General features: G+C 43.6%; 1 protein-coding gene across 17 annotated transcripts in view; it reads right to left on the reverse strand.

The window, feature by feature from the left end:
• The window catches only part of mpp7a (MAGUK p55 scaffold protein 7a), a 400728-nt gene that overhangs the window by 233725 nt on the left and 143804 nt on the right, over window positions 1-23199 (reverse strand). Inside the window, exon 1 of one of the 17 annotated variants that reach the window (XM_059639118.1) lies at window positions 811-887. The exons of 15 other annotated variants lie outside the window; for them this stretch is intronic. In XM_059639118.1, the coding sequence (XP_059495101.1) occupies window positions 811-850 (40 nt within the window). In that variant the 5' untranslated portion in view covers window positions 851-887. Of the gene's footprint in view, window positions 1-810; window positions 888-23199 lie in introns of those variants that run through there. One more of the 17 variants, XM_048558603.2, reaches the window with a different exon arrangement.

Here is a 23199-nt window from a genome sequence, read left to right on the forward strand (position 1 = left end):
CCGGAGGAGCAAGTGGAACAAATAGAAATGGTGTCCACAGCAAAGGGGAAAAGCAGTGTTAGTGGTTGTAGAGGAGTAACAAAGACGAAAAGTAACTGTTAATGGTAAGTGTTAGTATCTGAGACTAGGTCAGCTCTACTGAGAGCAAATTCATGTAACTAAGCAATGCAAGAGGGTGATGTAATCAAAATCAAGTTGATGAACTGAATGTTGACCCCTGAAAATTGGCAAAAGTCTCAGCAGAAAATGAGGCAGTGTCCCTCCAGCATGCATTTAGTTTCATTGGAACACTGCAGCACAGCACCTTAAGTGCAATGAAACGTCCCAAAGCACTTCACAGGTGTAGTATGAAACCAAACACGACTGATACCAAGCTTCATGAGATCATATTAGATAAATGACCCAAGAGGTTATTCTGACCTGTTCAAGAAGTTGGTTTTAAGAAACGTATTAAAAGGTGGAAAAGCGAATTAGACAGGCCGAGGTTTAGGAAGGATATTCAAGAGCTTCGAGCCTCGGCAACTCGACACATTACACCAATGGTGGAAACAATTAAAATTGTAAAGGCACAAGAAGCCATAATGAGGCAGGCAACAGCCGAGTAGTATTATCGCCAGACTGTTAATTCAGAGACCCAGATAACGCTTTGGGAACCCAGATTCAAATCCTGCTGTGGCAGGTGATAGAATTTGAATTCAATAAAGTACCTAGAATTAAGAATCTAATGATGACCATGAACCCATTGTCGATTGTCATAAAAACCCATCTGGTTCACTAAAATGTTTTAGGGAAGGAAACTGCCATCCTTACCTGGTCTTGTCGACATGTGACTCCAGACCCACAGCAACATGGCTGACTCTGAACTGCCCTCTGGGTAATTAAGGATGGGCAATAAATCCTGCCTGGTCAGCGACGCCCTCATCCCGTGAATGAATGGAGGAAAAAATTAGAACAACATAGATACCTCAGAAGGCTGTGGGGCGTGGAAGAGACCTCTAGAAGAATTTGAAAGGAATGATGAGAATTTTACAATCAGGATATTGCTTGACCAAAAACCACCATAGGTCAACAACCATAGATATGACAGGGGAGAAGCACATGCGACAAATTAAGAAATGAACAGGAGTGTTCTGAATGATTTCAGGTTTAAGAAGAGTAGAATGTACAGACCTGCCAAAAGTAGGTTGAAACAACTGACTCTAGAGGGAACAAAGGCATGGCTGAGGATTTCAGCAAATGGGCTGAGATTGGGTGAAGTTCAGCAATGTCATGGAGGTGGAATGAGGCAGTCATAGAGATGGCAGGAGCAGGTTGTCAGAAGTTCAGATTCAAATGTAATACCAAGGTGAACAGACTGGTTAATATCAGACTGTTATGAGGGGGGGTGGGGGGAGGGCAAGAAAAAAAAAATTAAGCCAAATCATGACTCTTTTGAAAATTAATTCATGGGATGAGGACATGGCTGGCTAATTGCTCAAACGGCAGTTAAGAGCCAACGTAGGCCAGCTCGGTAAGGATGGCACTAGCCCTCCCAAAAGAACATTAGTGAACCAGATGACCTTTTCCTGGTAACTGACAATGGACCTATGGTCAGCATTAGACTCCAGATTTTTATTGAATTCAAATTCCACCATCTGCCTTGGCAGGATTCAAATCCAGAACCCCAGCACATTATCTGGATGTCTGGTAGAACAATTCAGCAATAATACCACTATGCCATCTCCTCCCCTGTCTTATACGCACACAAGATGTTTTGTTTTTCTATCTGTACTATAGAAGAAAAAAAAGCAGCATCAGACTTAAGAAAAGTTCTAGGCTCACTTTCAATTGTACCATGAATTCTTGATTCATAATTTGAGAAGTGTATTGTTAATACATAAAGAATGTACTTTGGCTCCTTTTAACCTGGTTAGAATCAATAGTTACAAGAACCAAACTATATACATAAATATTCCAAATCAACAAAGCCATTTGACTGAAAACATCCTTAAACCTTTGCTATGCGATGACAGATAATTGCTCATCAAATATATTGCTAGCATTAGGTAATCCTGAGAAGGTTGAAAGTAAAAAAAAACTGAGTTAAAGTAACTGTTGGAGTGGTACAAAGCTATGGGGAAAAATATCAGCTTTATTTTGAAAAGAGGTCAGCACACTATTCTAAAAGCTATAAACTCCTTTAAAAAAAAAAATGAAGAAAACAAAGTGATGGAAAATAAAACTGCACCACAAAACATGCAACAGAGACTAGGGACACTGCTTCAATTATGATGCTTTTATAACTCTATAAAATGGTTGAGGGAACACTACAAAAACAAAACTGAGATTCAAAACACATCACAATATTTCTTTGTGGGCATGAAACTTTTGAAACTTCCCTCCAATGTAAATTATACACAGCCGCTAAAAGCCGGCAAAATAAAAATGTAAGCAATATACAACTAGTAATTTACAACATGCTTCTCCAAATATTACTTCTTTTCACAAATCTCTTATTCTGATGCCTCTTATCTCATACTCATCACACTTGCACATTTTTTAATTTTCATGCTCAGACTCATTATGCCTGTTAAAAACTAGACTAAGTTTAATTTAACGTGGGCAAATCCCATGATGGAGTGGGAATGTAGATTTTACTAAAAAATTTGGCAACGGAGTTGCTTAATGTCACAATCTTAAGGGAAATGTCTTCACGATCTTTCCCAGATTAGACCTTCAGTTCATAATCATTCTTTGTGAATGCTGCTCATACATTTAATTATTTATTTATCTCTCAGATTGGTTAAATCACATTTATTTCTGAAATATTTGGGCACTTATCAAATTCTATCCAAAAGAAAGCAAAATTGAGTTCATCAAGAGGAGCATTCCCTCAGTTTATAAATTCTGTTTAAGTTTGCCGGATATATATTGCAAAGAGTTAAAATTAAAGTCAAATTCCTCATTTTCTGAACTGGCACAGCTTTACAAAATGCTGTGGTGGGAAAAGAAGATTTTTTTTCAAATTAATGGATGTGTTCCCCAATTTAATAAAACCATACCAGTGGTATAATTGCTCTATCAAAAATCTTTAACACTGTCAAGTGGAGTTCATATTTTGCCTTAATAGTAAAGAAACAGATGACAGAATAAATTAATTTACTACCACCGTCCAGACCACGAGCAGTTGTCTTGGGGATAAAAATGTTGTACATTTAATGTTAGGCACAACACGCAAGTAGACCACAGCAAAAGCATTCAACAAATAACAAAAAAACTTTCTAATAACTGCTGACAGGAACTTGTTTTGACAAGGTAATCTGTGGACTCCAGCACAGCTACAGACAGAGTATGCAGCCAACAAGTTCTATACTGCCTAAGAATGAGAAGGGACTACTTTTGCAACTAACAGCAGATTATAGCTTGGAAAGTGTACAACCATAGAATGGTATGAGTGATAATGGGAACTGCAGATGCTGGAGAATCCGAGATAATAAAATGTGAGGCTGGATGAACACAGCAGGCCAAGCAGCAGCTCCTGAGATGCTGCTTGGCCTGCTGTGTTCATCCAGCCTCACATTTTATTATCATAGAATGGTATGGATTGTTCAATGTCAGCCTCAATGTTCTCACCAAGTGAATTTTCAGTCATGGCCAAGCCTTCTGCAAGATGCAGCAAGAGAGACAGAAACTAACACTAAGGGAAGGAAGACAAACACATTAAAATTAGTCCAAAGTAAAAATTTTCAAGAAGTTGCTTTATATCTGTGAGGTAAAATGATTAATTCATCTAGACAAAAAAAATGGATTAATTAACCTTTGGTGCTCCAGGATATGGAACTAGAGAAAACAGAAGCAGGAATAGGCCATTCAGCACATCGAGTCTGCTCTGCCATTCATTACAATCATGGCTCATTGTCCAAATCAATACCCTGTTCCCAATTCTCCCACATATCTGTTGATCCGCTTCCACTTGCAGATTTGTTTTTACTGTTTTTCACAATGCACAGCCTCAGAATAAAGCTGCTGTGTTGGGTTGCAGCAAACAACAAAGGGTGTATGTTCTTTGGTTCTGCCTGGGGCCTAGATACCGCCCAGTACAGAACTAATTCAATCTCTTCACCTACATCACTCCCACAATCCCGGAAATCAGTGTACTAAAGTTTTTCTGCACTCCCTCAACAGATAGAACACCTTTCTCACATAAGGAGGCCAAAACGGCACACAATATTCTGGCGTGGTGTCACATTGTTACTCCTGCACTCAAATCCTCTCATTATGAAGGCTAATATGCTATTTATTTACTTTACCACCTGCTGGTTCTGCATACTTTCCTTCAGTGACTGATGTATGAGAACGCCCATGTCTCATTGCAGATTCCCTTCTCTCAGTGAAAAGCTTTTCAGCCTTCTTGTTTTTGCCAGCCAAGTAGATAATCTCAATTTATCCACACTATACCCATCTGCTATGCTTTCGCCCACTCGCTCAGCTTGTTTGAATCACATTGAAGCATCCCTGCATTCTTCTCATAGGACATCCTTCACCCAGCTTTGTGTTGTGGAAACATCACATTTAGTGCTCCCATTTAAATCATTAATATATATCTTTAATAGACACAGTGCTGGTACGGGTCACTGTAGAAACCCACTAGTCACTGGCTGCCATCAGAAAAAGCCCCGTTTATTGTCATTCTTGGCTGCTTATCTGCCAACCTGCTCTCCATGTCAATACACTACCCCAACCACATGCACTTCAATCTTACATGCGAAACTAGGACAAGCCAAACAGAGACACACATGAGAATTCCTAGAAGCATGGCATTCCAACCAGAACTCCATCAACAAACACATTGATTTGGAGCCAATCTACCATCCCCTGAGAAAAAAAACAAGAAATGACATCACCAACCCAAGAAACCTAAACAGATAAATAGAAAGCGGGACATAACACCAGCGCTTCACCGGAGGCTCACTGTTGATGTGACCTAGAATGGTGACTGATTGTCTGGGAACAAACCTTACAGCTCAGTGAACCAGCTTACATCCAGAACAAAATAAAGACCCACGCTTTTGTGGACCGAGAAAAGGAGAGCATGACTGTGTTGGAGGTGGAAGGAAGTTATCGGGTTGGCTGTGCACCCTTGCAACCGGTGGATCTTAATGCTGGCTTCAGCCCTACGCTGGTTCAGGGGAGCAGCCAACCTGCAACGATGGCTGCGGCAAGTGCTCGTGCCCCAGATCAGGGGGTCCGGAACACCATCTGCGTTTCTGCGAAGAAGGTGGATGAAGGTGCACCCGTGGACCGCACCATCTTCGCGAAAAGGGTCCTGTTAGACTGTTGTGGGTTTGCTGCTGCGGACATTTACTGCCTGCAGGATTTCCCCGGAGGAGGCTTCTACGATGTAACCTTCAGGAGTGACAAGCTTTGCGAGCGCTTCCTGGAGGTTTTCAAGGAGAAAGGAGGTAAGGGCCCCCTCTCTGAATTGGCCACTGTCCGTGATGCCGGTGCAGAGGAGCCCTATGGTGACTGTACACATGTACAACCTGCATGTGCCAGCAGTTGATGTCCTGACCATCCTCGGAAGGTACGTGAAGGTGGAAGGGGACCGAACCAACATCATGGACCCCTTTGAGATCTGGACCAGTAAGAGGCAGGTCAAAGTGACGCTGAGGACGGGCGCAGACAGGAATGTCGTACACCCACCATCCAGCTTTGCGATCAGCGGGAGCAAGGGCTACCTGACCTACGCAGGGCAACCTAAAGTCTGCCATGCCTGCGGTAGGTCAGGTCACGTGGCGGCCGACTGCAAAGCCACCATCTGCAGGGAGGAGGGACACCTTGCAAAGGATTGCCCACAAGAAAAAAGCTGCAACCTTTGCGGGGAAGCGGGCCACCTCTATAGGGCATGCCGCCACGGGGATCCACCTACACCCAGGTCACTGGCAGGGGCAATGCGGGGCAAGCCCCCCGGAAGGCACCAGGGCCCTGCAAGGACCTCCCCTAATGTGCAGGAGGGCCAGGTCATGCAGGAGGGCCCAGCCCCGCAGGACGGACCCGAGGCCAGCAAAGCGCCCCTGCAGGCTCTGCTCCCCCCACCGACAACCCACAGTCAATGGAGGAGTCGACAGGTGACCCAGGGGAGTGGACAACGGTCCGGAAAGCGAGGAGGAAGGTGCGCCGGCGGGCCCAGGCACCGCAACCATCAGGCGGGAAGAGGCAGCTACTGGGGGGCTATAAGAGCTCCTCTGACGAGGGGGATTCAGAGGAGGCCCGCCCGAAGCAGAAGCTAAAGATCTCAAGGGAGAAGGAAAGCAGCACCCCGCTTCCAGGTGACGGGAGGCATCCTGAGGCTCCCTCCGACACCCAGCCACGTGCCGCTCGGAACTTTCAGGCGGGAAGGAGGAAACAGCGTGTCCCCAGCCTGACCCAGAGCCGGACTCTCCTGCCTCCATACCCCCGACGGGCAGATGCCATCTGGAAGGCTGCACGGACAGTTTCCTCAGCCCAGACAGCGTCCAACAGTTAGCCCGGGCAATGGGCATGAAGGGACAGATGGAGGGGCTGGACCTTGGACTTGGGGAGGGTACTGCGGTCACTGCACACAATGGGTATGAGCTGCAAGCATTAATGTGCGCAGCGTCAAGTCCACCGCAAGATGTGTGTCCACGTTGGCCTACCTGACCACCGTCAAGGCAGACCTCGTGTTTCTGCAGGAGTGCAGGATACCGCAGCTCAGCAGGTACAGGAAATGGTCCGGCGCCTGGTCCTGTGGGCCTCTGATCTGGTCGGTGGGGGGTGGGGGGTAATGACTGTCGCTCCTCGGGCCTCGCTATTCTGCTGCGGGGGGGGCGCAACTTCACCATCTCTCAAGTTCAGGTGGGGGGGGGGCGCCTCCTACTGGCTGATGTCAACTACAGTAACGCTCCCCTGAGGCTGATCAACGTGTACGCCCCAACGGTACAGAGTGAGCGGTTGGCCGTCCTGCAGTGGCTTCCACCCCTGCTGGCTACGTCCAGGCCGGTCACCCTAGGCGGAGACTTCAACTGCATCATCGATGCAGATGGAAGATCTGGCATGGGGACAACAGGTGGGGGGAGTCAACTGGACGTCATGTCCAGATTCCTGATGGGCGCGGTGAAGGACGCCAAGCTGCTAAACGTCTTCAGCACCCTTGCAGACAGAGCGCAGCGGAGATACACCTGGTCGCGGCCAGATGGGTCTATCCGCTCAAGGATAGACTTCCTGTTTGTGTCACGGGTGTTCTCGGTCAGGCCCACTGGCGTCGAGCAAGTGTTCTTCTCTGACCACTGCCTCCTGCTGGCCGACTGTCACTTACAGGACAACCAGCAGGCCGGGAAGGGGACGTGGAAGTTCAACAGGACTCTGTTGACCCCAGAGAACGTCGAGGAGCTCAAGAGGGAGTACGCTGATTGGAGAACCGTGAAACTCCTCTTTGAGTCTCCAGGCGACTGGTGGGAGACGGTGAAGGAGAACATCAAGAGGTTCTTTGTCCTCAAGGGTGTTCGGAAGGCAAGAGAGAGGCGGGGAAAGCTGTCGCGACTCCAGAAGAGGGTGCAGAACCTGCTCCTTCTACAGTTGATGGGGGTCGATGTCACAGAGGACCTCCGCGAGGTGAGGGGCCAGCAAGCCTCGCTCTTCGCCGCAGAGGCCTCCAGGATAATCTTCCGGTCCAGGGTCCACTCTGTGGAGCAGGACGAGACGTGCTCGCGTTTCTTCTTTCAGAAGGTGCACAAAGAGAGCTCTGTGCTTAGCCGGCTGAAGGAGGACGACGGCTCGGTGACGTCGTCTCGGCCCGACATTTTGAGGATCAGCAGAACCTTCTATGCTAGACTGTATGACGCGAAGCCCACGGACAACACAGCCTCCGAGTCGTTCCTGTCGTCTATCACGGAGGTCTTAGACGACATTACGAGGGAGTGGCTGGACTGGCCGATATCCCTGGACGAGCTGACCAGAGCCCTCAAGTCCTTGGAGAGGAATAAGACTCCCAGGAGCGACGGCTTACTGGTCGAGTTGTATTCCGCTCTGTGGGACCTGGTCGGCCAGGACCTGCACGAGGTGTACGATAGTGCGCTTCGGGCAGGGGAAATATGCAAGTCCACGAGGAAGGGCATCATCACCCTCATTTACAAGAGGAAGGGGGAGAGGGAAGAAATTAAGAATTGGCGTCCCATTTCAGTATTAAACGTGGACTACAAAATCCTGGCCAAGGTCATAGCCAACCGGGTCAGGTCTGTCCTGGAGTCGGTGATTCACCCTGACCAAACCTGTGCTGTGCCGGGCAGGAAGAACGCTGAGAGCCTCGCGCTCGTCAGGGATACCATCGCCTACGTGCAGGACAGGCGAGTGGACACATGTCTCGTCAGCCTGGACCAGGAGAAGGCCTTCGACAGGGTCTGTCATGCTTACATGAGGCACGTCCTCTCCAAATTGGGGTTCGGGGAGGGCATCCGCAATTGAATCCGGCTGCTCTACACCAACATCGTTAGCGCAGTCTCGATCAACGGGTGGGAATCGGACAGTTTTCCCGTCAGATCTGGAGTCAGGCAGGGCTGCCCGCTCTCTCCTGCCTTGTTCATGTGCTGTGCGGAGCCCTTCGCCGCATCCATCAGGAAGGACGTGTGCCTGAAGGGCGTGGCTATCCCAGGCAGCAGAGGCCTTCAGGTCAAGACCTCCCTGTACATGGATGACGTCGCCGTCTTCTGCACCGATCGGTCGGTCGGTCGGTGAGTAGGCTGTTGGACATCTGCGGCCAGTTTGAACTGGCCTCGGGTGCCAAAGTCAATCGGGGTAAGAGCGAGGCCATGTTCTTCGGGAACTGGGACGACCGCTCTTTCATCCCCTTCACCATCAGGACAGACTACCTAAAGGTGCTGGGTGTTTGGTTTGATGGAGCTGGGCCGTGCACTAAGACTTGGGAGGAGCGTATCACCAAACTGAAGCAGAAGCTGGGCAGGTGGACGCTCCGGTCCCCCTCCATCGCTGGTAAGAACCTGGTTGTCAGGTGCGAGGGGCTTTCGGTACTGTTGTATGTGGCGCAGGCCTGGCCTATTCCCTGGACCTGCGCCACTGCGGTCACCCGGGCCATTTTCCACTTCATTTGGGGGTCGAGGATGGACCGGGTCCACAGGGACACCACGTACAAAGACCTGGAAAATGGGGGAAAGGGCGTACCGAACGCCACCCTCGCCCTGATGGCTACCTTTGTGTGTGGCTGCATCAAGCTGTGCGTAGATCCTCAGTACGCAAACATCAAGTGTCACTACTTACTGAGGTTCTACCTGTCTCCGGTGTTGCGAAGGATGGGCCTGGCCTCCTTGCCACGGAACGCTCCGAGTAGTTGGACCGTCCCGTACCACCTGTCCTTCGTGGAGAAATTTTTGAAGGGAAACACCTTTGACCACAAGGCTGTCAGGCAGCGGTCAGCATATAGTATCCTCGAGACCCTTCGGGAAAAGGAGAGGGTGGATCCCCTCGTGTGGTTCCCCACGCAGACTGCCAAAGTTGTTTGGCAGAATGCCTCATCGCCAGAACTTTCAAACAAGCACAAGGACATTGCTTGGCTGGCGGTGAGAGGGCCTCTGCCAGTGAGATCCTTTATGTATGCCTGGAATCTCTGCCACCGCACGCTGCCCTCGAGGCAGCTGCAGGGGCCATGAGACTGTTGATCACCTCCTTCTGGAGTGTGCCTATGCGCAGGTAGTCTGGAGGGGGATGCAGTGGTATTTGTCGAGGTTCGTCCCGAGCAGCTCCGTGACGTGGGACTCCGTGCTCTACGGGCTGTTTCCCGGGACGCAAACCGAGACCAACATCAATTGCGCCTGGAAGACCATCAATGCGGTGAAAGACGCTCTTTGGTCTGCCCGCAACTTGCTGGTCTGCCAGCTGAAAAGAACTGACCCCGAGCGAGTGTTGCAGACTGGCGCACTTCAAGGTCCAGGACTACGTGCTGAGGGACGCGCTAAAGCTCGGGGCAGCCACCGCCAAGGCACGGTGGGGAAAGACCACCGTATGAAACCCCTCGTCCAGAATAGAAAAAAGGGCCCTATCTGGTAAATGGGCCCAGCTGGCGCCTTCCCCAACTGGTCAGGGGGCCAACGGGGACTGTGCGGGGAGACGACTGCCGGGGTATTTTCTTTGCTTTGTTTTTATTTTCTTTTAGTTGGTGTACATACCCCCTGGGTAACCCGGAGCGGCTTGCATGACTGGGTAGGTGTATAAATATGTTTTATTTTTTGTACATCTTATGAATAAAGTATGTTTTTTCAAATAAAAACAGGTGACAAAACATCTGAAAACTAACCTTCCAGCTAAGCGAGCAAACTCAAATCCAGAAACTCAACCTGAGCTACAAATCTTCTCAAAACTCGCTAACGCTAATCTCTTATATAGGACGTTGTGGAAAGCCTTCTGCAAGTCTAAATAAACCACATCCACTAGCTCATGCTCATCAACTCTAATAGTTACATTCTTGAAGAATTCCACTAGATTTGTCAAGCATGATTTTCTTTTCATAGATCTATGCTGACTCTGCCCAATCTTGTCAATGTTTTCCAAGTGCTCAGCTATTTAATATTTTAGAATGAAGTCAGCATTTTCCCCTCTACTTACATCAGGCTGACTGGTCTGTAATTCCAAGTTTTCTTTGTGCCTGCCTTCTCAAGGATCCTTGCACAACGAGGCTGACATTAATTCCTTTCTTATTACACAATACTCAGGCTAGTATAGCCTGTTGACTGCTCGGCATAGTGGGTCCAGGAAACCATCACAGCTACACTTCAGGAATTTCTCCTCTACAGTATTATTACTAATTTAATTTGCTCAATCTATCTGCAAATTAAAATCACCCATAATTACAAATGTTCTCTTATTCCATGTGGATCTAATTTTCAATTTAATAATATTGCCCTTTACAGTTTGAGTGTCTACTTAAACCCCACAAATTTGTTTTAAACTGTTGGGTGTTTCTCAGCTACACCCAGACTCCACACCACTAGACCCGATATCCTTCGTCATTATTGCAATAAACTTCCTCTTTAACCAGCAATTCCTTCACTTCATTATTTTTTGTCTGACCTTCCTAAACACTGAATATCCCTATTTTCATCAATTTGTATGATTAAGTCATTTACTGCAAATGCTCCACATATTACCACACAGAGCCTTAAAACTTCTACCTTAAACATAACTCGTCCCATACCCATGATATTTCACTGTGACCCTGTTTAATTCTGGCCCAAGATTTCTCTCCCTGCCACTTCTTTTAAATTCCCGTCTGTCTTTCGCTCTTGTCCTTGATTCCTCTTCCTGTCATGCTTTGCACTGGTCACCATCATCCTATCAAATACCATTTCAATGCTGGTCTCTATGAAAGTGAAAATAAAACTATAGGGGCCTGAATTTCATGACCAGCAGCAAGAACTGCCTCTCCCTGATTCACTGTAGATCCTTTAGCAAAGTACATCGGAGTGGAGTAGCGCTATTCCAACAAATTCACACGTGCTTTGATGTCATGAGCTAAAGACACCTTTGAAGCCTGAAGCTCAATGGCTACTGTTCAAACATTTTAATTTTTTCATTTTTCAACTTAAAATTCTCTCTGTTCTGTAGCTTTCAGCAGAGTTTCACCATTTTAGTAGTATTCACCTCCACTCTTCTGTCAGCCAAAGTGCATTACCTCACATTTTTCCACATTATGTTCTATCCACCAAGCTTTTGCCCAATCATGTGATCTGTCTACAATCCTCCACAGACTCTTTGTGGCTTGCCTTTTTTCATATTTTTGTGTCATCCACAAACTTAGCTACAGTGACAATTTTGCATTCTGACACCAGTTTTTCACAGCCCCAATACCCGGCAATCATGCACATTTGCTGGCCTTGCAAGTTTGATTGAGAAATAGATGCAAAACTATCCTGTAGGATACTGGATAATAAAATGTGAGGCTGGATGAACACAGCAGGCCAAGCAGCGTCTCAGGAGCACAAAAGCTGACGTTTCGGGCCTAGACCCTTCATCAGAGCTCTGAAGAAGGGTCTAGGCCCGAAACGTCAGCTTTTGTGCTCCTGAGATGCTGCTTGGCCTGCTGTGTTCATCCAGCCTCACATTTTATTATCTTGGAATTCTCCAGCATGTGCAGTTCCCATTATCTCTGTAGGATACTGGCTTTTCTTATCAGATCTGTTCTGAAGAAGTCAATGGATTCTAACTCTGCTTTCTCCCCACAGATTCTGCTAGACCTGCTGAAATTCTGCCGTAATTTCTATTCTTGTTTCAGATCTGATTAAATCATTAGTCACTGTGTTTCATGCAAATAAGTTTAAAAACTCACTCTGGACCTGGAAAGTGCTCTCTTGACCACAATATATACTGCACAGATAAAGCATCTCAAATGTTTTAACCACAGATTAAGCAAGCCATTTCATGCTACTATGCAGAGGTTACACAAGCGACACTTTTCACAATCAGCACACCTGCATGTAATCAAACAAATATGCTGCCAACCACACAATTCAGCAATCTCAAGCAGCATCAATGTCATTCGCAGTGCAATGCGAGATATGGAGATAGGTGATTAAAGAAACAAATATTTCCAGCAATATACTCAGACATTGCAAAGTCTTAAATCGTCCCAATTCTTAGAACTGGAGCAAAACTGCTTCAAAAACGTAACAAAGATTCATTTTTGTGACAGAACATCAAGTAGAATATTAGTTTACTTCAGTCAACACTCTCTTCACTATTTCACTAAATTCTGTATTAGCACTCCTTGTATTCTCAAGTTTTAATTCATAAAATTCACGCCCAATATTTAACAGGAGAAAAGAAGTCATATCTCCTAAGGACATAAACAGTAACAGCAGCTGTTATTTAGTAGCACTGTAGTGCTCTGCAACAGATCAGCGTGACCTAACTTTATAAAGCACAAAGCTTGAGTAAAAAAAAAATCAATGGATGACTGAGCGTCTCGGTACAAAGGCAAATTTGCAGGTGGCAGTATAACCCTGCTGAAATAGCTCCACAGAGGCTGGTATCCCATTGCCAAGACACCCTTCATTTACACCCGGAGATCCTTGACACTGACCTAGCTTCCTCAGAGGCAGCTCACAGAGTGAACAGGATGTCTAACACTCCTTTTTTTTAAAACCCTTGTGCAAAAACTTTATTCTATACTTTACACCACCACAAAAACACCCATGTGGCCAATGAACCATTAACAAGCAAAGCTGAATAAGGGCAATGCTTATGTGTTCAAGTTGCCAATTGCATTCAAGCCAGATCGGACGCGAACCTGCAATCTTCTGATCTGTCAGCCAGAGCTCGCTGATTGGGACACATTAACAGCCCCAATCAGGGAACTCATTCTATTACATCCACCTGGCTGACCTCATTACAATCATTCTGCCCACTTTCTTGAGTTCAGATATATGTCAGAGTACTCTTCAGTACAATGTCTACTGATGTGAAAAGATGTCAAAAATGTTCTCAAGTCCAGAAACTTAGTGATTGTGAAATAATTATTGTGGAATTCATCATGTGACTCAAACCTCAACATACATTTGTACAACTTCTTTAACAAAATGAAACATCACAAGGTGTTTCACAGGAACATTATCAAGGAAAGCAACATACGGAGGAAGATAAGAAGATAACAATCATCGAAAATCGGTGTAGGTGATTTGGCAATTTGATTGTGCTTCTCCAATTAATATGATAATGACTGTTTTTATGATTGGCACAGTTGTTGAAGTTACATGAGAACAAAAGTATATGCACAACATAATTTGTAGGTGCCCAGTTACAACATCAGGCTCTTGAAATTCGGTGTGAATTTTGCGGAAAAGTTATTGACACAAATCAAAAGGAGCGACTCATTTGAGAGGGAGTTTCATCAGAGTGGAAGCCAACATTTCTCCAAGTGTAAAGCTGAAAAAGTCCACTCCATGCAGTCAACTGAGCCATGGATGATGACAGAGACAAGATAGACAATGTGCTGACAAAGCTTTTTTCAGGATCACCAGCCTTACAAAGCTTGAATTCAGAAGGTATACATAGGGTTTTGGTGACAGAGTCATACAGCATGGAAAGAGACTCTTTGGTCTAACGCGTACAAAAATGATCAGGCATTCCAATCTGACCAAGTCCCATACTCCTGTAAACCCTTTCTATTCAGGCACCCATCCAGATGAATTTTAAATGTTCGAACTGTACCTGCCTCCACCACTTCCTCTGGCAGCTCATTCCATACATGCATCACTCTCTGCGAGAAAGATTTGCCTCTTAGCCTCTAACACTCCGGGGGAAAAAGCCCCAGTTTGTTTACTCTCTCCTTATAGCTCAAACCGCCCAGTCCCAGCAACATCCTTGTAAATCTTTTTGGCACCCTCTCACGTTTAACATCCTTCCTGTAGAAGTGTGACCAGAATTGCATGTAGTACTCTAAAAGTGGCCACACCAATGACCTGTAGAGGCGCAACATGATGCCCCAACTCCTATACTCAATGTCTGACCAATAAAGGCAACTGTGCCAAACACCTCCTTCACCATTCTGTCCAGCTACGACTCCACTTTCAAGGAACCGCGCACATACACCACTAGGTCTTTTTTTTTGGCAACACTTCCCAAAGGCCCTACCACTAACTGTACAAGTCCTGCCCTGGTTTGCCTTACCATAAGATGACATCTCACATTTATCTAAATTAAACTTCATCTACCACTTTTCGGTCCACTGGCCCACCCAATCAAGAAATGCAAAATCAGTAACAGACAACTGGATGAAAACACACCAAAGGGTGAAGGCTCAACTTTATACCATCCGGAAAATTATGCAAGAGTCAAGGGTATTCAAGAAACCACTTCAAGTTGTTAACATAATATTGTTGAACACGGATGGGATTTACCATGTGAGCTAAAAGCACAGTTTTTCATACACTCAAGTCACCAGGGAACTGAATGGATAGAAAGTGAGTGTTATATTTGAAACAAAGGAAACTGGAGGTCAAGTTAGAAGCAAGTTGCAGCTCAATTCTAAAGAATCCCCAAAGGGTCCTCCATACTGTAACACTGGGAAGAAACATAGGAAAATAACTTGGTATCAAAAAAAAGTGAGAACAAACAAAGCACGTTACAGAAAATGCCATAAACAGAGAACTGGCTGCACACAAATGGAGCAACAGACGCAAAGACATAAAGAAATCATCAGTGGGGTCAGTTTTAATGACTCAGTATGCAATTAAGCTGGAAACTGGCAAGTATTCAAGACCTCAAATAGACATAGCTGCACATGTAATACAAACCTGGGTTTCTTGTAGAAAAAAATGCAATGAGAGACTTCAAACTTCTCAAGATAGAACTACTTATATGTATGATTATATCTAATGGCAGAACACGTCTCTTTATTAAAGGATAAATACAACGTGGGGGTTGCAAGTGTCATCTGGACCGGACCAGAAAGTTGTTGAGTGCAAATGTACAGCCTCTGCTGGGTAGAAAAGCCTACATGCCATTAGGCTGGATTTTGAGACATGCAACCTTTGATTGTGACATCACATCTTCTCGTGGACAAACATTATTAAAAGAGATGGAGTGCAGAGATCATTGTGGATTGCAAGCAACTTCAGTACAGACACCCACTGACGCTGCAAGGATTGATACATATTAGAGTAATTTTCTCCCACATCTGTCAGAAACAAGTCACTTAGTGATTTAACACAGAAGTGTATGGACTGGTTCTGTGGGAGAATTGCAAGTATAAGCTGTGCAATGGCTTAAAGTTGTGATCATGAGCCTAACTAGTCCTTGGGACACAGTAACAGGAATAATAGAACACAGAACATTACAGCGCAGTATAGACTCTTCAGCCCTCGATGTTGCGCCGACCTGTGAAACCAATCTGAAGCCCATTTGTTATTATCATAGGATATCAAACACTTTAATTCCTTTTACAAATAACACAGTGGAGCTAGCGGAACACAGCAGAACTGTCCTGCTCCTCCTCTGCTGCCTGGCGAAACACTCCTGCTCCTCTGCTGCTGCATGGCCTACTGTGTTCCTCCAGCTCCACGCCATGTTATCTCTGACACCAGCATCTGCAGTTCTTAGTATCTCTTCAATGTCTTTTACCCACATTATCCCCATCACCCTTTACAACATTGACAGTTAAAATTTTAATCAATTTCAGCTTTAAAAGGTAAAGTCCCGATGGTCTTACCAGGCCATTGGGTTGTTCTCTCAAAGAGAAATGATTGGTGATGGTTGAACCTGACATCACCACGCCTCAGGCGAAGGGAGAGGATGGAACAGAGAGTGTCCTTCACAGTAACCTCAGCCAATGCTGAGCTGAACTAACACTGTTATCATCACTCTGCAACACAAACCAGCCATCCAAGCTAACCAGTTAAATATATTCTCAGATTCAGCTTCCACAGAGATCTTTGGCAGAAAATTCCAAAGATGTATCATCCAGAGTAAAAAGATTTTTCATCTATTCCAGACCTAAATGGCATCCTTATTTTTAAATTGACTCCCCGCACTGCACCCCCCAACCCTGGCCACCCTCTGGTTCTGGACTCCCCAACCAAGGAAAATACTGAAATCACTCATCGCTGCACTCAACCTCAATCTAGCCTAAATGTATTAATGATGTGTGTGCATCAAAGACAATTACAGCAGCAGTGGGAGATGTAGAGGTGGAGATAGAGCCACTATAGATAATGTCCACCTCTGATAAATTTAAGGCTTGTGTTTAATACTGGAACACGATGACTGTTGAATAGATTACCATGACCTAGAACCAGTCTCTCAAAGAACTGTACAATACCCCTTACTACAAAGAATGCAGATGAAACTCCAAATCAAAAACAGTTGGCAAAATATTCAAGTAAAGATGAGTCTTGTAGATACACTGACAAGATGCTGCTTGTCAAACTCTACCAACTGGTAAGGACCATGATATGAACTTAATCTTGTGACAACAAATGAAAGTATAGCTAAGCTGTGATCAAGTTAGAAAAATATAACTGCCTCCAACTTATTTGACTTGAGATGAATGAACTGCTTTAGGGACACAGATATTCCAAGGATAGTAACTTTGCATACCTGCTGCATCACATGAGAAATTAACGTTAGTAACTCTTTCAAAATATATTGGCATAGAAGTTTATATCAATAGAATCTTCAGCAACTTCTACTGATGCGGGAAATCAAGAGACCTTAAGTAATAAGTTTCCAGTTGTTATTCATCCAGTGTTCTCCAAGCCAGAAGACCATTACATCAATATAAGATCATGGATGGGTCTTGGTTCAAAGCTGAGAACAATCTTTACGAGTTACCTGGGTGAACCATCCTCTTTTGTTTGTGACTATTGCAGTAAAGTTGACCCAAGATAGCAGCCTTACTTCGGTTACCACATATTGTTTTGAGAGAAAGTCACGAGATGTTTGACAGTTTTCTGATAAAAAAAAATCCTAGTAATGTAATGGCCCACAAACTGCATCTTCAAATTTTGCACTGGCTGTCGAAGAGTTGGGGGGGGATCAAGAGATATAATGTTATTTATTGTATTTATGTTCTAAGAGCATGATTGAGAATGCCAAGACTGGCAAGCAACTATTCACAAAATGCAGCGAGTCCAGCCTAACAGTGTTTCTAGCGCTACAACATGTTGAATGAAGGTATACCTACAAGGTGAATAAAAAACCTCACAGGCAGCACCTGCAAGACCTCACGTCCTTCGTGATAACACTCCTACACCTTAGATTTTGACAGAGGAAGGCATTCAGGATTTTGCATGCATCAACAACAGTACTATGACAGGAATACAAAATTGCTTGCAGAAATAGACCCTGGTAATACAGTGTGGATGAAGCTCCCTAGCCAGATCAATTAGAATGCTGAAAGAGTGTGAGTCAGTCTTAGAAATAATTATGTGCAAATCAGAGACTCATCACATCATGTGATTTGTGCTGAAGCACAGGTCTCTAAACAACCTGTTGTCTTGTGCAGAACCTCCAAACAAAAAAAATCTGCACGACTGTGCCTAACACACCTGGTAATTAGCCAATTACTGGCTGCAGATCCGGGGGATAGAGAACCATTTTACTCTAACTGGTTATTTCGTATGCATTGATAAATCATGGCTATAGTGTGGAACAACGCAGCTATATCTACTATTGAAGAGTCAACACACTTTCAGAATCCTTGGTGTGGTGGGGAGGAAAATCATATCTTTAATGCAATTTAATGCAAACTTTAATCCATTAGAAGGGGTCTACAACAGCAGTTTCGTGCTGTAACATGAGCATTCCAATACAGATTACAACTAAGTATCAAAAAATGGGGTTAACGGAAGAGCTTTCTTTTCAAATATTCCAGGGCAACATTTGGATCATTGTTTTTACTGTGAATAATGATTGCAGTCAAGGAAGTACTCCTGCAGCAGCAGTAGGATAGATATTAGCTTGCTCAATTGTACAAATCTGTAGCTGAAAGGATTTTTCCTCTCTGTGCAATGTGGCAATCGTATAACTTGCTGTTTCGACTGCAGTATGTTAATTGTCAGTAGAAATATGCAATTTAATATCCTATCCTTACTGTTGCCGGTCAAGCTCTCTCAAATGGCAGCCTCCTCACAGCCAGTACAGTGATTCTCATCACTGCTGCATTGTGGAAAATTGGCTCTGATGTGAAGGGAAAAAAACTGTTGCAAATGTTTTTGAGCTATAAAATATTACCCGACTGAAAGGTTCCACGTTTGTTGATACTTAATCCCAGGTTAGCATATATTAGCAACTCTGTCATTTTATTCAATGTCTTCTCTCAAGAATCCATAATGCGTTACAAAACCATGGAACAAGTTGTTGAGACAAGATTTTGTAAGGTACTCTGCCATGCCAAAGTTATAAAACTTTAGCAAGCAGACTGTTAAGTCCTTCCAAACCAACATTTTCATTTATTAACTGAATCCAGTCACTGATGCAGAAACAGCATTCCTCTGGTTGAAAAACTTTATTTCTGACATAGAACTGTCAGAAGGTGTACTCTTGTACAACATGAAGAACATTGTTCACTATTTGTCTACCACAGATCAACTTGAAAGTGAGGGAATGCACAACAACAGCGGCCAAACACAACTAATGAATATTTTTGTCACAAATTGCATGCATGGTCCACTAAATGTTACTTTTTCATTCAAAATTTACATAATGACTTAACAGGCAAATATTTATTCATGTTATTGATACGGCACAATCCACAATAAACAGAGCAGTTAAATGTCCACGATTTCGCTTTATTATTCAAAGCAAACTGCAGGCTTGTTTCAGGTTGCGATCTATAGCTCTTTCTAGTACAACACAACAATTTATACAGTAGGATCTTGAAGCAGCAAACATTGCCCTCAACTGGAAAGTTTAGCAACTAACTGCATACTGATATTTATATTTTCTGAAACTCTTCACATGCCAACAAACTAAAGAAATGCAGGCTATTGGTACTGTTTAAATATATGTAGACATTTAAAGTCACAAGTAATGATAACGCATGCACAATTTGTGAGTAAATCTTAGTTCATTTAAAGCTTATTAAATTAATAAATTACTTGGCATTCGGAACAATGCTAAACTTGACCGCAAAATAATAAAAAGACAAATAGCACACCATTATTGTACATTTTCTTCAACAGCACATGTTTATGATATTCAAAAACCTCAGTTTTTATTGTGATCAGACTCCATTATTGTAAACCATCAACAATTTTCCATGCCAACTTCCTCTTCTCTAAACTGGAAGCAGCATTTCATAGTGGCCATGAGTTCCACTAAAATATCTGCTCAACAGTACAGTATTCCACAAAAGCCAAGTCATGATGTGTGAACCCAAGCAACAGTTTGTACATTGACTTATTCTCTGCTTAATAGTGTTTTCCTGTTTAATTCACTTGCGACAAGGAAGTAGGAAGGCAGGCAGCATTTTATTTTCCTCACCTTATTAGACAGACTGTTGCATTATATTTCTCAGTCAATATGTCAGTGCGCTTTAAAAAAACATGCTTATTATATCTTGACTGAATCATGGCCTGTTACCTGAGGGTGTAATGGTATCAGACACCATCTTACCTCCATTTATTTGGAGCACGCTTGTCGGTTGCAATCTAATAGTTTGATGATACAGACACTGATGTGACTGAAGGATGTCATGTCCATATGTAATAAATGTCAATTGGATTCTTCAATATTAAAATATTCATGTTTAGCTTCCTATGTTACAGGGAGAATATAACCATCATATAAAATACCCTGCTGGAGATAATATCACATCTCAAAGACTAGGAAGAAAATTGCAGCGAATTTTTCAATGGATAATTGAGAACTCAGCAGTGAGTGGCAATTTAGTTAATTTATATAGTTTAACAAGCAGTATTTACTGAACAAATCATGAGGACACTAAACACTTGGTAATTGAATAGGGCTTTTAACTTTTAATTTGACCATCAAAATTATAATTAATGTTGGTTACAATGTCAAATATGCATCCTGAAAACATAGGCTCAAAGTTCTGCCATAAGGTTTGATACACCAAGTTCTGGGTTTCAAGTGAAGCCACTGAGGGGGAATTCTCATGAGGAGAAATGAGAAGGTTCTCAGTTCTCTCAAGCTTCCACAGGACTCTGCTTGCACTGGTTGAACTGAAGGGTCTGTTTCCGTGCTGTATGGCTGGCTCAACAACAATAACGGCAATCATTCTGCGCAAATATTACACAGAAGTAAATAACAAACTTCAATTTGCAGATTGAAAAAAATATATTGCAATGAATAGCCACAACAAATTACAAAATTTGTTCTCAATTTGGAAATGTGAACCTTGTGGCATTACTTCCTTCAATCAGAATCTGAATTATCGTGTGCAATAAAGGCGTAAAAATGGTTTCAAAATAAAACTGTCAAGTGGTTTATATTTCAGGTACTGAAACAATTTTTACTGTGCATTCCATGGCGCACAAAGACAAAAAACCCATGGGACCAATCCCCATGTGTTACTAACATTAAAAAAAATAGATTTTAATGGTGTCTTCCCAATGTTTGACATCGCTTCTGAAAAAACCACCAAAAAATGCAATTGCTCTAGTCTTTATTTGATATGAAGCACCGTATGGAAAAATTTTAGTAGCTAACAAGAGACTAGCTAAAAATTGATAAAAATGTTCCTGCAGTGAGTGAGCCATGCACTCACGCGGCAGGTTCCAGATGTTCAACATTTTTGACATCAGTATGGAAAAAGTTACTGTTAGTCTAGAGAAATTTAATATCACCATTCTTGTCATATCCCTCATAGCTATTAAGCAAGGTCTGTTAAGTTATAAAGCAAGGTTTATGATTTTAAAAAGGCATGGTATCCACATTTGTGCTTTTCTAAATGATAGATGCTTCCATGTGTTTCTGAGCAAATGAAAATTCATTTGAAGTGCAAGACAAAGAAAAAGTTAGCTTTTGCAGTTCCCATTATCTCTGATACAATTTTAACCTCACTGCTAAGCCTCTTTCAGGGATACCTAACTTAAAGAAGTTACCCTCCTCCCTCCAGACACACCTCAGGGGATCGCTCTCCCACTGCAACTCTCTTGTAATCTCTTCAGCCTTGAAACTGCTCCTCTCCTCCTATCTTCTCCTCTATCCATCTTCGATCCACCTCCCCCTCTCTCCTTATTTATTTCAGAACCCTCTCCCCATACCTCTTTTCAGATAAAGGGTCCAGGTCCGAAATGTCAGCTTTTGTGCTCCTAAAATGCTGCCTGACCGGCTGTGTTCATCCAGCTCAACACTTTATTATCTCAGCTTTTGCATAATACTTGCTTCCATTTTCCCAAATTATTTAAAATCTGTTCAGAACTACTTAGATATCTATATACTAAAGTTTGAGAAATCAAGGATTTGTTTTCCATTCATTCCTGAGATATGGGTATTACTGATGTTTAGTGCCCAGCTTTGGCTGTTTGAGCATATGGCAAGTTGGCTTCTTGAACCTGTGCAGTAAGTGATGTCAGTGCTCACACAAAGCTGTTACAGAGTACCAGGAATTTGCTCTAACAACGTTGAAATGACATTGATAGGTTTTCAAGAAAAAATGAAGCCTAAGTTGAAGGGGTACTTACAGATGATAGAGTCCACATGCACTTATTGCCCTCAAATTTCTGGGCAAAAGAAATTGCATGTTTAGCAGTTACTGTTAAAGGACTCTTAGCAGATGACTGCAGTAAATCTTGTGGTGGCACAGGCCATAGCTAAAAGACAACAGTGGAGGAGAAAGTGAGTGTTCAACTTGGAGAATGGGATGACAATCAAAGCACATTACACTTCCCTGGAAGGTGTTCAGCTTATTGTGTTACTGGAGTTGCACTCGTTCAGATAGGTGGGGTGGGTTATATCACATTCATGATATTCAGATTAAAAATGGTAAACATGTATCTTTAGGGGCGGGGGGGGGGGGGGGGGGATCAGGTGTTGAGGGAGTTGAGAGGGGTAGCTGTCAAGGTTCGGGAAATGCACTCTGAGTTCCAGAAGCTCTCCTTCAGTATTGATTGGTGGGTGGTGGTGGTGATAAAGTACTTTATGGATCTCTTTTGAGTTGAAATGTATTTTGTTTTGGTAGCATTCAAGAATAGCTGAGTCTTTTAAATGCAGAGTTAAAAGTGATTGAGTGTGGCTTACAAATCTAGTGCAGAGTGAGCAAGAAAATTGCATTCAGCTTGTGGACTGTATTTCATGTCTGTCTGTGATTGGCAGTTTAATTCTGGCATGGAGGTGACTGAAATTGACGAATTTCTATTCAAGTTGTGTTTAATATTCACACCATAGCGCAGCTGATTTTTGAGTTGAATAGCCAGTATCAGTTAAATTGTAAATAGCACATCTCTGGGAGTTTATCTCCAGCTATAGGAAGTGGGCAATTTAGGCAAGTCGGAGTCAGGATTTTCCCTATTACAGGCAAAAGAAAAATACCTCTATTGTTCCCACAGCGTAATTGTAAATTATAGCAGCTAGTTTTTGACAACAAAGACCTCCACAAGTCCACGAACATTTGAATGAGCAGAGCAGTTGTTATCACATTCCTATACTACAGTCAGACCTGAGCTGTGCAACAATGACACAAAACAGTATCCCAGAAATTCCACCAGCAACGCCTCGCCTCATCCTCTAGAATCA

Source organism: Stegostoma tigrinum, chromosome 2, assembly GCF_030684315.1.
Source record: "Stegostoma tigrinum isolate sSteTig4 chromosome 2, sSteTig4.hap1, whole genome shotgun sequence".
Taxonomy (NCBI): domain Eukaryota; kingdom Metazoa; phylum Chordata; class Chondrichthyes; order Orectolobiformes; family Stegostomatidae; genus Stegostoma; species Stegostoma tigrinum.